A 13352-nucleotide genomic window follows, 5' to 3' on the forward strand; every position below is an offset into this window, starting at 1 on the left:
CTGGTCCGTAGGTGTGTTTCTTTGCCAGTACCATGCTGTTTTTATGACAGTGGCTTTGCAGTATAGTTTCAAATTGGGGATGGTGACACCCCCTGCCATGTCTCTGTTGCCTAGAATTGCTTTTGCTATTCAAGGTCTCTTCTGATTCCAAAATGAATTTTTGCATTGGTTCATGTATTACTCCAATGTAATCTGTCAATAAATTATTCAAATTTTGGTGGTTATACAAATTAGAGTATGGAAACCGGTCATAATAATCTAAGTGATACTTTACTCTGCAATAATGATGCCAGAACGCAGCAACTCTTTTGCCATTTCATTTCTGTGCTATTTTATTCTATGCGTTTTAAACTCCACTATTAATTTGTGAATGTTCTGTTTATACTTAGCCACGTATTTTACCCTTTTCCCTGGATCGTAATTCTTTCCTGAATTTCCATTTTTTTAAATCTAGGATTTCCTTCCTTCTATCCAAAAAACTTGCTTTAGCTATTTGAGTATAGAGCACTGGGGATGAATTCTCTCAGACTTTGTTTGACAGTGTATTTTGGCTTCAGCTTTGAAGAATTATTTTTTACTAAAAATATTTTGAGTTGGGAAATGTTAACATGTATTTACATGCCATTCCACTGTCTTCCACTTTACAGTTTCTGATGAAAACAACCATCTTCCCTTTGTTTTTTACCATTAGTTTTCATCCATTTGTGATATACTACCATGTGTTTTTGCATTATATTTATTCTACTTAGGGTTTACAGAACTTCTCTGGTTTATCAGTTTTACAAAATTCTGGATATGTTTCCAAGAATTATTTTTCCCCTACACTTACATATAATCAGACATTTCACCAAGGCCCACGAGTCTGATACTCTCTTCTGTTCTTTGTTATTTTTCTATATTTCACTTGGGATTGTTTTTGTGGACCTGCCTTCCACACCTAAACCTAACTTTTGCATAAACTTATCTGCTGTTAAATCAATATAATTAGGTCCGTGTGTCTTAACATATTTTTAAGCTCTCAAATTTCAATTATATTTATTTTATAAACTCCAATTTTTAGTTGAAACTCACCATGCATCTTTAGCATATTAATCAGTTAAAATCCCTCTTTGACGTGTTGATTTATAGAGGTTATCTGAAGATCTGTTTCTACGGCTGTTTTTTTCTTCTTTTCAGATGTATCCATATCATTGACTTAATACAATTTTGAGCTCCCTGATAGATGATTTATAAAAAACAGGGGCTTCAAAAATTATCTTATATAGAGAAAGTCCACCCTTTCTTCTGGGGGATAATGTGATAGATTAACATGTCATAGAATATTTGAGTCAAGGCCGGTTTATAACTTTGCTAAGATTTAGGCTATCTGCCATGTTCAACCAGTTCTCAAATAGAGGTCAAGTAACATTTGCCTTTCAAGACTACCAAAAATTCCACTGTTTTTTACTTACAAATTCAGCCTTCTGCTACAGAAAGCTAGTATTTGGTCAAAGTTCCAAGACAAAAATAGGCTATATCCTTGAAACCTTCCAAGTAACGGCCAAAAGCACCGCTGGTTTCTGCTCCCACTTGCTGTGTTTTACACTAGATGTGGGCTTAGTAGACTGTCCAGGAAAAAAATACAACTGCAAAACCAGTAGCATTCTCAAGTTTTTCTTTTTTCTTTCTTTTTTTTTTTTAATAAGGCTATGTTCCTTTTTTATTTATTTAATTAATTTATTTATTTTCAGTACTGGGGATCGAACTCTGGTCCCTGCGCTTGCGAGGCAGATGGCGGAACCACAGAGCCAAATCCCCGGCCCCTGAAGTTTTTCTTTGTATACAGTACTAGCCACAAAGTTTTTGATGCTCTGCCAAAACTATCTGATCTGGCCATTCTAGTTGTTTTAGATAAGACTGCTGATCTACTGCCAGCTATACCACCCTACCTGGAAGCAGATGAATTTTACATTGGTAAGTGATCAATAAACGCCACAAAGACCAATGGCTTCAAAGCTAAAATTTGCCTTTTTGCTTATTAATCATCTTATTAAAGGTTCATCACAGACATAACCTCCACACATAATTGATCAAATATGTAAATAAACTGTCAGCTCATTCTTTCAGGAACTTTATTTCAGCCAGGTATTATGGTTCACAACTGTAATTCCAATGTTCTAGGAGGCTGAAAGCAAGAAGACCACAAGTTCAAGCCCCACCTGGGCAATTTAGTGAGACCTTGTTTCAAAATAAAAAATAAAAAGGGACTGAGGATATATATCAGTTCAAACCCCAGCACTTAACACAAAACACAAACAAACAAACAAAACAAAGGTTGGGGTTGTAGCTCAGGGCAAAGATTCTGGGTTCAATTCTCACTATTGCCAAAACAATAAATATTTAGTTCCAATGGATCTAATAAACCCATAACTGCAACATTCTATGTTACCAAAAAAGAAACTAGCCTAAAGTGGGGCAATCTAAGAAAAAACCCTATAGAGCTGACCCCTCCAAGAGAAATTATAAAATATCTTATTTCAACTCGGGAAAAAACAAACAAACAAAAAAATCAGTGGGAAATAAACCTTGCAGATGAAGTAAATATACTTGTTTTAAGATTATCAATGAGTATAAGAAGAAATAATATCCTACAAAATTTGAACCACAAACCAGGATTCATGCTGCTTCAGGTATCTGTGTGTGGTCTAAAAAAGTTCAAGCAGAGAATTTAAATTAAATAGCACTCTTAAATGACCAGAAGCAAACTCAAACCTCCAGAAAAATTAAACCTTAGTAACAATTTAAAAATATATTTTGATCTCAGAGATGTTAAAATATGAAAAACTATTTATTCTCTCAGAACGTACAGAATTCTGTATTTTCTGAAAACCCATCACAACTACTACATCTAATGAGATCTGGCTTTCAAACAAACAAACCAAAAAAATTAAGGTATTAACATTCCAGTTGTATGACAAATTAAAATATTGGGTCCCAAAGAAGTCTACGTGTTAATCCCAAGAACCTATGAATGCTACCTTACAGGAAAAAAGGGACTTTGCAAAAGACAGTTGGAAGCACAGCTGACAAAATAATGGTCAGAGAGATGCAATGTGGCTTTTAGGAAGAAGCAGGCAACAGGTCAAGGAATGTGGGAAGCCTCTAAAAGCTGGCAAACAGATTTTCCCTTAAATAAACACATTTCTCCCACACTTTGATTATTGCTCAACGAAACCCAAATCCATTTAAGGCTTTGACCTCCAAAGCTATAAGTTTTACTGTACACGTCCCTAAGTATGTAATTATTTGTTGTAACAGCACTAGGAAATAATTAGAGACAATATCAGGTGAAAATACTGTATTTAAGAAGTCAAAGTCAGGAGAACTCAAATAACCTATGCCTGATACGCATGTATGTGATGTTATATTCGGTACTCTGAAGTAACAAATGAGCAGAGAGCAAACCTAACAAGCCTGTGGGGCAGACAAGGCAGAGGGACCAATGACTTCACAGACTTTGAAGGGGCCAATGACTTCACAGACTTTGAAGGGGCATTTTTAAAAATTAAGCAACACAGGGCCGGGGATGTAGCTGAGTGGTTCCACCGCTGCCTTCCTTGCAAGCAAAAGGACCCAAGTTCGATCCCCGGTACCAAAAAAAAAAGTAAAAGAAAAAAAAATGATTAAGCAACACAGGGAGGACAGCATAGCTGAAGCACAATGAACAGTGACTTATAAGAATATATAAACATAAAAAAAATTGATATATAGTCTAAAAATGGTAGATTAGATATCAGATTTTGTGATAAGACAAAAAATTCAGTCTATAAAAGAAACTTTAAACGACAATGAAAACAAAGCAATGTGTACTTTTAGTAAGGTTGAAAACTCGTTTTTGCCATAATAGGATTCATTTCCTACTTCTAAACATCTAAACTTCACTTAACTGGTTTATAGTAAATAAACTTTTGAAAAATGTATTTAAACACAAAAATGTTTTGAACGTTCTTTGATGCTAACTACAAACAGGAAATGACAACTTAAAAATAGACTTTGAAACCAAGTATAGTGATATATACACCTTTCATCCCAGCTACTCACAAGACAGAGGAAAGAGGATCACAAGCGAGTAATCTAGCAAGACCCCGTCTCCAAACACAAATCGGAGGCAGATGTAGCTAGCTGGGTTGAGTTCCAAGTACCCACCTCATACACACACAGAATGTGATAATTAAAGTTGGACAGCTCAAGCACATTCACTTTTTGACTACTTACAAATTAAAAATAGAAAACAAGCAGGAAAAAAATTACATTCTAAGTTCCCTTATGAAATCTCCATGGTGATTAAAAATTATGTCCTCTATTTCTTCCTTTGCATCTTTATTAAAAAGGATTAAAGCTGAGGATTCTTAGCCCTACAAGCCTAACACAGGGCTGGGCATGGTGGAGCTTACCTAGAATCCCAGCAGTAGGGAGACTAAGTAAGGCAGGACTATCACCAAGGGTTTGAGGTCACCCTGGGCCACAGAGTGAGTTCAAGGTCAGCCTGAACTATACAGAGACCCTGTCTCAGAAAAACAAAATAAAACAAAAACCTCTCAAGTCTAGCATAACTGATAAACCTCAAGCGAGATTGATCAAAAAGTCACAAACTAAATTCAGAAATGGGGGGGGATACTGTACACATTAAAAATATATTTCTAACAAATTTTACAATTTAGACATATAAAATTAGAAAAATAAATTCCACTTCAAGAAGAAAAAACTATCAACAGTCCTATCTATAATTGTTATAGAAACCAAATCAATCATTAAAAAAAAAAAACCTTCCCACAAAGAAAACTCAGTCCCAGGGTATTATATTGAGGAATTCTACCAGTCAAGAAAAAGACAAAACTACCTTAAGGTAGGGAAAAAGAAAATTCCAGTTTCTTTTCTGAAATACCTTAACCCATAAAAGACACCTAGAATGGATTTGGGGGGGTACCGGGTGTTAAACTCAGGACCTTGTAACTTATGAGACAAGCACGGTGCCACTGAGCTAAATCCCTGGCCCTGGAATGAAACTTTCACATGCAAATTTCCCTCATTAACAAACACAAAAATTATACATGAAATATTGTCAAACCAAATCTAGAAAAGTGTATCTACAAAATATCTCTATAAAATATTGTAATGATAAAATTTTGAAAACTTTGGGTATCAGAAAGAAAAAAGATAGCTCTCTTCAGTATTCTGTAGGGTTCACCTGGTGGATTATGACAAATAAAAAATAAAGCAAAATACAAAATACAAATGTCATAATTAAGATAATCACATATCTCAAAATAATCTACCTGTAAATTAAAATAAATAAATCTAATGGATCCATCAGCAAAGGCTACAGTACTCGTATTTCTATAGTCTAGCAAAAGAAAATGTAACTAGAAAATTTCAATGGAAGTACACAGAACTAAGAATCTAGAATCTTTAAAATCTCCCTAAAGAACAAAGTATGATGACCTTGATAATAAAAAGAGTTATCTTTATGATCTCTGGAAGGGAAGTTTCTTAAGCAAGACATACAAATACAACACTAAGGACAAAAAATTCCTTAAACTTTGACAACTTCTATATTAAAATTTACGGAAATATTCATCAAACGCCCTGAGACAAGATGAGCCAAAGCTGGAAAAGATATTGACACCTATAGCTAATATTGATCCATTATACAAAATTAGAACTCCTAAAAACTAACACAAACTACCTAATTAACCATTAAAGAAAATGAAGTTTGCAACTCGGTCCTCATACATTTTATCCAAATTGCTAAAAAAAATAGAAAATTGTTCTCAGTCCCATAAGGGAATGGAAATCAAAGCCAAAAGATACTGTATGTATTATACACCCCCACATGATTAGCAGAAATTCAAGTTTGACAAAATTAAATACGAAATGTGAATGAGGCTCAATGCAAACTCTCATGCTGGTAAGAAATTATAATTCAGAACAATTAACTTTTTGGTTTTATCTACTGAAGTTAAAGACATAATAAGGGTCTGTAATTCAATCCCTAGACAGGATGAACTCTAGAGTATCCAAGGCACACCTGTGTCAGGACTCAGGTATGAGAATGTCATAACAGGGCCAGGGATTTAGCTCAGTGGTTCCACCGCCTGCCTGGCAAGCACAAGGACCCGAGTTTGATCCCCAGTACCAAAAAATAAAAAAGTCCTAACATCACAATAACAGCCCAAAAATATTAACAGTAGAAGCTATTTATAACTTTATTCTGAAAGTTTTTGATCCAGTACCAAAAAATAAAAAAGTCCTAACATCACAATAACAGCCCAAAAATATTAACAGTAGAAGCTATTTATAACTTTATTCTGATTATCAATTCCTTATTGTGAGGGGGAAAGTTTTCTAACCACGAAAAAAAGCTTCACCACTTCCTTCCAAAATTCCTATCTTCAAGCCTTTCAAGGTTTTTATTGTTATATTCCCAACACTTTCAGTAATAATTTACAAGACAGCGTGTTTTACTGTTCAGATAGCTATCATCTATCATATCAGGATTTGTCGATCACTTCCACTTAATTTTATTTTCTTTTTTTTTAAATTTCCACTCAAATTTAAATCTAGGTTTTAAAGTCACAGTATTCCATTCTGATCCTCAGAATCACCACCTTATTCAAGGATAAGGCTCACTACACATTTTCTTCTAGTTCTTCGTGCTATGTACCTATATCAGAATTTCAAGTTGCTTAGAAATCTATACTTGAGCTACACCTTAATCCATAAATAGAATACTGTGTCTCTGTAGAAAATTTTGCAATGTTTTTCTTAAAGTATAAGCTTCAAGCCAGAAGTGGTTGTGCACACCTATAATCTCAGCACTCGGGAGAGGCTGAGGCATGAGGATTGCTGTGAGTTTGAGACTAGTCTGGGCTACACAGTGAGTTCCAGGTCAGCCCTAACTACATAGTGAGACCCTCAAAACATATATATATATTATGTGCTTCAATCCCTAGTAACACAAAATAAAACAATGCACAAGCTTTACCCAGTACCTCATAAGACTTTTTCCTTATCTAAGGAGTCAGCAAATTTTTTATATGAATCGTCAGACAGTTAAGTAGTTTAAGCTCTTCAGGCCAGATGGTGTCAACTGCAGCCATTCTACACAAAACCAGCCACAAATGATAGCACTGTTGGGTTCTAACACAATTTTATTTTCAAAAAATAGGCACCTAGTACATTGTATTACTTTGTATTTTTAATTATAAGCATTATGCTTGCTCCCAGATTTGTTACTATGTCGCTAATCCAGTTAACTACAACTTGATAACATTAATTTTATCCATTTCCATTATGTAAAGGAAAAGTCATTCTAAAATCTTCAATGTTCAATACAACAAATCCAGTAAGATTTCATGCAATAAAGGGGTGCACAAAAATGCATATAGAGAATGTTTAAATATTATTTATAATAAAAACCTAAAAAGTTTATACAGATTTTCATTTTTAGAATGTTAGTGATTATTCAGCTAACAAACTATTCAGAAAAAAACAGACAGATGGTGGTGATAACGTCCTACTAACCTTCTACTTTACCATTGGACGGAAACATAGGAGAGAGAATGTGTGACTACATAAATATTGTAAAATGCTTTTTTTGTGGGGGAGGTGCTGCACATTGAACCCAGGGGTTGTCTAACACTGGACTACATTCTATTTATCTACTGGAGACAGCCAGGGTCTTGCTAAAGTTGTTCAGGCAAGACTCAAATTTGCAATCTTCCTGCCTCAGCCTCCCTCAGTGTAGGGACTAAAGGTATGTCCTATGAAAGATCTCCCCCAATAAGATGCTCATTTATTTCTAAGATTCTACCAAATTAGAACTCTAAATCTAAAGTAGAGATGAAGATTTAAGCCACTTAATAAAAGTTCTCACAAATTTACAAAAATATTTTTTATACTATGGAAAATTCCATCTCTCATGAACTTTTTTTTTTTTAGAGACAGAGTCTCGCTATGATGTTGTTCAGCCTGGCCTCAAACTCACTGTGTAGACCAGAATGGCCTCGAACTCACAGCAATCATCCTGCCTCAGTCTCCCAGTGCTGGGCCTACAGGCACACACCACTGTGAGGGCCATCCATCCTTTTCATTAGAAAAATGTACTTTAATACCTAAAAAGTACATTCCTTAATTCAGTAACTAAATATCAAGTGAGAAAACTCTTACCCTAGGAAAATTTTCACACGAAGTTCTTTTTTAGTCCTTGAGATTGCCTTCAATGTGGTAACTTCTGCATCATACCAAAATCCTCTTTTTGCTGGATTTTCTACATTGTAATTAACCATTACCACATCACCAACATTGAGTTCATTCCATTTCAAAGTGGTTCTAGCACGTGGTCGAAGATCCTTGACATTCATTTCTAGAGTACCACTTTCCGGGTATCTGAGAAGAGAAAGAACCACAGAACACAGTTTACAGTCATCACCAAAGAGGACTAAAATTATGACATATATAGAAAAACCTAACTTGCAGAACTGTCCATCTGAGAGAAAAGGTAAAACAAGCTACCACAATCCTTAAAACAGTGGGTGTAACTCATGTTGGCCTCCAACCTGTCCCACACTGACAAGGGGCTGGTTTCCATGTGGGCATGAGCCTCTTCCCCACCTCCAACCAGGCCTTCAGATTAAGGTGTCTTCATGGTTTACACAATGTCAGGCAAGTGTACAAGAACCACAATAATATCTACTTTGAGAAATATACTATTTCTCTAGAGTATACTATATGTAACATATTTAGTTAATTAAGTATTACTCTTATAACCTGGATATTCTGAGTGAGGCTGTCCATTTTTATGGCAGGAACAGTATCGAGGATTGAATCTAGGGCTTTCACACTGAGCTTCACCCCTAGCCCTTTATTTTGACAGTCTTGTTAGGTGGCCCAAGAGGAGCTCAAATTTGTAATCCTCTCGCCTCAGGTTCCCAGAGTGCTAGGATTACAGGCATGTGCTACTTTGCCTAGCCAAGACTATATATTATCCTGAATGACATTTAAACGGTAAGCATTAAGAATTTGAATTACCAAAGTAAAATAATTTTTTATTTATTTATTTTTTGGTACAAGGGATTGAACTCAGGTCCTTGTCAGTGATACCAATAAGATAAATCCCTGGCCCTAAAATAATTCTTATTAAAGGCTTAGGAAGACATTGTTAGCTAGTGGTTAAAAGTACAGTAAAAACACAAATTCTTCCCTCTTATCTTGTTAACATTTTCAATAGTACTACACATTGACCTCTCCTTGATCAAGAAATCAGTTTGAGTTCTGTTACGTGTCATTTGCTTTATGCAGAGTATAAACCCTAGCATGCTCCAATAACTTCCATTTTCCCCGGAAGAAAAAATAAGACTCTAGGGTTTTTTTTTCAGACAGGTTTTCACTATGCAGTTCAGGCTAAACTTGAACTCACCATGTAGCCCAGGCTGGACTCCAACTCATGGTCATCCTCCTGCCTCAGCCTCCCTCCTGTGCTGGGATTAGGGAAGGTACCACCATGCCCCACCCCACCCCTTAATTCAGCAGATTTCACATGGCCTCCTGGAGTGCTGGGATTACAAGCATGCACCACCACAACAGGCTTAAGATTCAAATTCTTAAACACAGCCAAGTCCTTAGCAATATTTAAAAATAAAATAACATAAAACCCCAAATTTCATATGCAATTAAATTTGGCTTTACTGCTTTCTAAAATTGTAGAACATTCTTCAATTTTAAGTCTAACTTCTTGGTATCTATCATCAGTCCAAAGACAACAAAGAACAATCCACAATGGCTTCTGTAAAATTAAGAACTGCTGCTGCTTCTATGTGCCACAAAGTAAATGGATGGTTCCTGCTCTTAATGAGAGCGTCTACTGAGGCGGGCCAAACTGCCACAGCCGTGGTTCTGGAAGTGCGGCTCAAAGCAGCCGTATCACCACTGCCTGGAGATAGGTTAGAATGCACATTTTTAGGCCTTGCTGCAGACTTTGCGCCAGACTCTGAAAATGAGGCCTTGTGATCTATTTCTACAAATCTTCTCCGTGAGTATAACTTTGAGAACCTGTTACAAGAGAGAATATAAAAATAACTCAATATTACACCCTAGTGTGGCAGCATTAATAAGCTAGAGTCTAAGGGATGAAAACTTTAATACTCAACCAAAAAGGACCTGTTCAAAATGAAAGTGGGTCTAAAGGTGGAACCTGCTTCTGCAGCTAGTCTTGGCTCCTCCAAATCAAACAGGACTACGCAAGCTTATGATGTTCATAGTATAGCAACACCTTTGAAATAGATAGGTATTAGTTCTGTATTAGGTCTTTAGCTAATCACAAACTTTATTCAAGTCTAAGTTTCAATCACCGGGAAGTAACTTGGATTGGCAGGGACCTCTGAGATTATTTGATTCTTTATTTTCTCAGAGCCAAGAGTCCCTTCAACAAGCCTTCCAATCAGGATCCGCTCGTACAACACATCATGGGGAAATTAACCCTCAGAAAAGCCGTGCTGTCTTCACATAGTTCTGACATAGCAGAGAGAAGATACTCGATACTTAATCTAAGATAAGCTTTTCGAAAATCTTCTAGGCAGCAGTACCATGAAAGTATGTATACACTCTCCAAAACAGACCTAGCACCTGTCAGTTTAAATCTCCCTGTACCTTTAATTAGTATCTCTTCTAATTAAAATACTGTTTTTGGTGAATTTCCTTCAATACATACAACAAATTTTGGGTTTTTTTTTTGTTGTTGTTTATTTTTTGAGACAGGGTCTCACTATGTAGGGAGACTGACCTGGAACTCACTCACTATTTAGCCCAGGCTGGTCTCAAACTCACAGTGATCCTCCTGCCTCAGCCTCCTGAGTGCTGGGATTACAGGCGTGCGCCACCACGCCCAGCATACAACAAATTTTTGAATCCCTATCATCCTGGTATCTTCTCTCAAAATATGTTCTACTACCAGGTGACCTACCTTCAGGATTCCCAGTTTATGCTCCTGCTGTGTTACTAAATCTCTATGACTATTCCTCACATGTAAAATGTAGCTAATGATAATGTACTTCTTGTTCGTGTTTCTATGGAATAAAATGAGATCTTTAAAAATGCTTAAAGTAGGAAAAAATGAAGTAAATTATCGGCTGTTCATATTTTATCATTGTTTCATAGACTTCACCTTAACCTGAAAAGCACAAAGTCTTGTCCATGCTTCATTCCTCTCCCTCTATTTAATCCTAGTTTTAAGTAGTCAGGACTAAATACAGAAAGTCTCTAGCCCAACATACAATCATGTTGTTTCACATGGTTTTGTCAAAAATAATTTTCGTCAAAAGTAATTTCAACATATTAAATGAGAGACTAGACCTTTTAAAGCTTTTCTAATTCTGAAGTTGTGAATTCAATTTCTGTCTAGATATTAAGGCCATGTAAGACAGAAAACTTCTATTTTAGATTAGATTATTTTCTCAGCTATAATGTGGAAGTTATATTTAACATGACATTACTCTATATATTTTAAAATAAAGTAAAAGCTGTTTCAATGGGTAAATAAATCTCAATTTGCCTAATCTTGACAAAATTAGACACTAAGATTGGAAACACTTTGAGCAAGATACAGAACCTGTATGGTTTTTAAATTATGTGTATGTAAAATCATGTTTATATGGAGATAAAGCAAAATACTTTATGCATTTGTGAAAACAAGGGAATTTAATATTTGTACTAGAAATCCGTACCATTTTAAAACAGAATTATGTAGTAAATGAAATGTACATATACTGTGTACTGTGCACACATATATGGAAGTAGTCTATAAAAGATGTGTCATAAAACTTCTAGCCAAAGACATAATGGGTTAACTGCTGGATCAAAGGGGAAAAAAACCCCAGAAGACACGACAAAACTTATTTTTAAACAAAGTCAAGAGCATATCAAGTGTTCAAATATGTAATATCAATGTTAAATTTCTTGGCGATATCTATATCTATATCTTAACATGTACATGACTCTAATGCTCCTCCTTTACTTTTAGATTCTTGTATCCAACCCAGATGTCTCAGAAGCACTCAAATTCAACACATCCCGAAGGAATTCTCCCACTTCATAATACACTGATGCTACGTAGTATCAGAAAGAAACCCTTTATGATCTTAGAAACTTGGCATTCTACCAAGTCACTGCTTTTTTACAATACACCGCTAACTTCTTTAATGAAACTCTATACCCTTAGTTAAGATCTTCATTTCTCAGACTGTCATGGTCCAAATTATCTCTGCTGTTAGGATCATGCCCTTTAAAGAAAGAAAAAGCAATAGGATTACATCTTACAATCCTTACCACATTTTTGTCTAAGTGAAGATTCTAAAACACAGATCTACTTAAAATATTTCATGATAGGTTATAGGAAAATGGGTTATCTTCATACAATGCTCTAAGGACTACAAAAGTGGCACTTGTAGCCTTGTAGAGGGAAATGTGGCAACAAGCAACAAAACTGGCTATATGTTTAACTTTTATCGAGGAATTACACTTCCAGGAATACATCCAAAATATAAACAACAAAAACATTCCAGGAAAGGAATATATACACAACTGTATTATACAGCTGCATTATTTGTAATAAGAAGGCTACAGATACAATGGAATGTTCATAATAGATAATCACTTAAGGTAACACAGTACAGCCAGGTGAGGTGGCATAAACCAGTAATCCCAGCTACCCTCAACGGCAATTTAGCAAGAACTTGCCTTAAAATAAAAAATAGGGCGGGGAATGTGGCTTGCTGGAAGAGCACCCCTAGGTCCAATCCCCAGTACCAGCAAATGAAACAAAAAAGGTACTATTATATAATACAAAGTTATGCTTCTACAAAAATGGAATGAGGAATAAATACATGCTATGGAGTAATCTCCAGGATTTTTGAACTCAAAAAAGCAAGGTTCAGATAATAGGTGTAGTATATTTTATCTAGCTACGTAAGTTAATGCAACTATCTATGAGAATCAGTTTCTCTCCCATCCAAGTACTAACCAGGCCTGACCCTGCTTTAGATTCGGAGATCAGACAAGATCAGGTGCGTTCAGGGTGGTATGGCCATAGACTCAAGTTTCTTTTACTGTACAAGACTAAAGTATAAACTGTATTTCACATCACTATAAAACAAAAGTAACAAAACATGAGAAATCCCTTAAAATCAAAAGAAAAATAAAATAAACACATAACTGGTGGCCTAACTACATTGACAGGAACTTTTACAAGTGATGTGAATATGTATTAAGTTGGCTATACAGCCCAAATGATGTATTTTCTAAGGACAAAATGGGGGGGG

At 35.6% G+C, this 13352-nt stretch overlaps 1 protein-coding gene across 1 annotated transcript in view; it reads right to left on the reverse strand.

Annotated features, from left to right (window-relative positions):
- The window catches only part of Uhrf2 (ubiquitin like with PHD and ring finger domains 2), a gene marked incomplete at its 5' end in the record, with an annotated part of 75226 nt that overhangs the window by 33223 nt on the left and 28651 nt on the right, over window positions 1-13352 (reverse strand). Inside the window, one exon of the mRNA XM_010610723.1 lies at window positions 8209-8427. Coding sequence (XP_010609025.1) covers window positions 8209-8427 — 219 coding nt within the window. The remainder of the gene's footprint in view (window positions 1-8208; window positions 8428-13352) is intronic.

This window comes from Fukomys damarensis, unplaced genomic scaffold (assembly GCF_012274545.1).
Source record: "Fukomys damarensis isolate Sample0158 unplaced genomic scaffold, DMR_v1.0_HiC HiC_scaffold_31, whole genome shotgun sequence".
In the NCBI taxonomy this organism is placed as follows: Eukaryota; Metazoa; Chordata; class Mammalia; order Rodentia; family Bathyergidae; genus Fukomys; species Fukomys damarensis.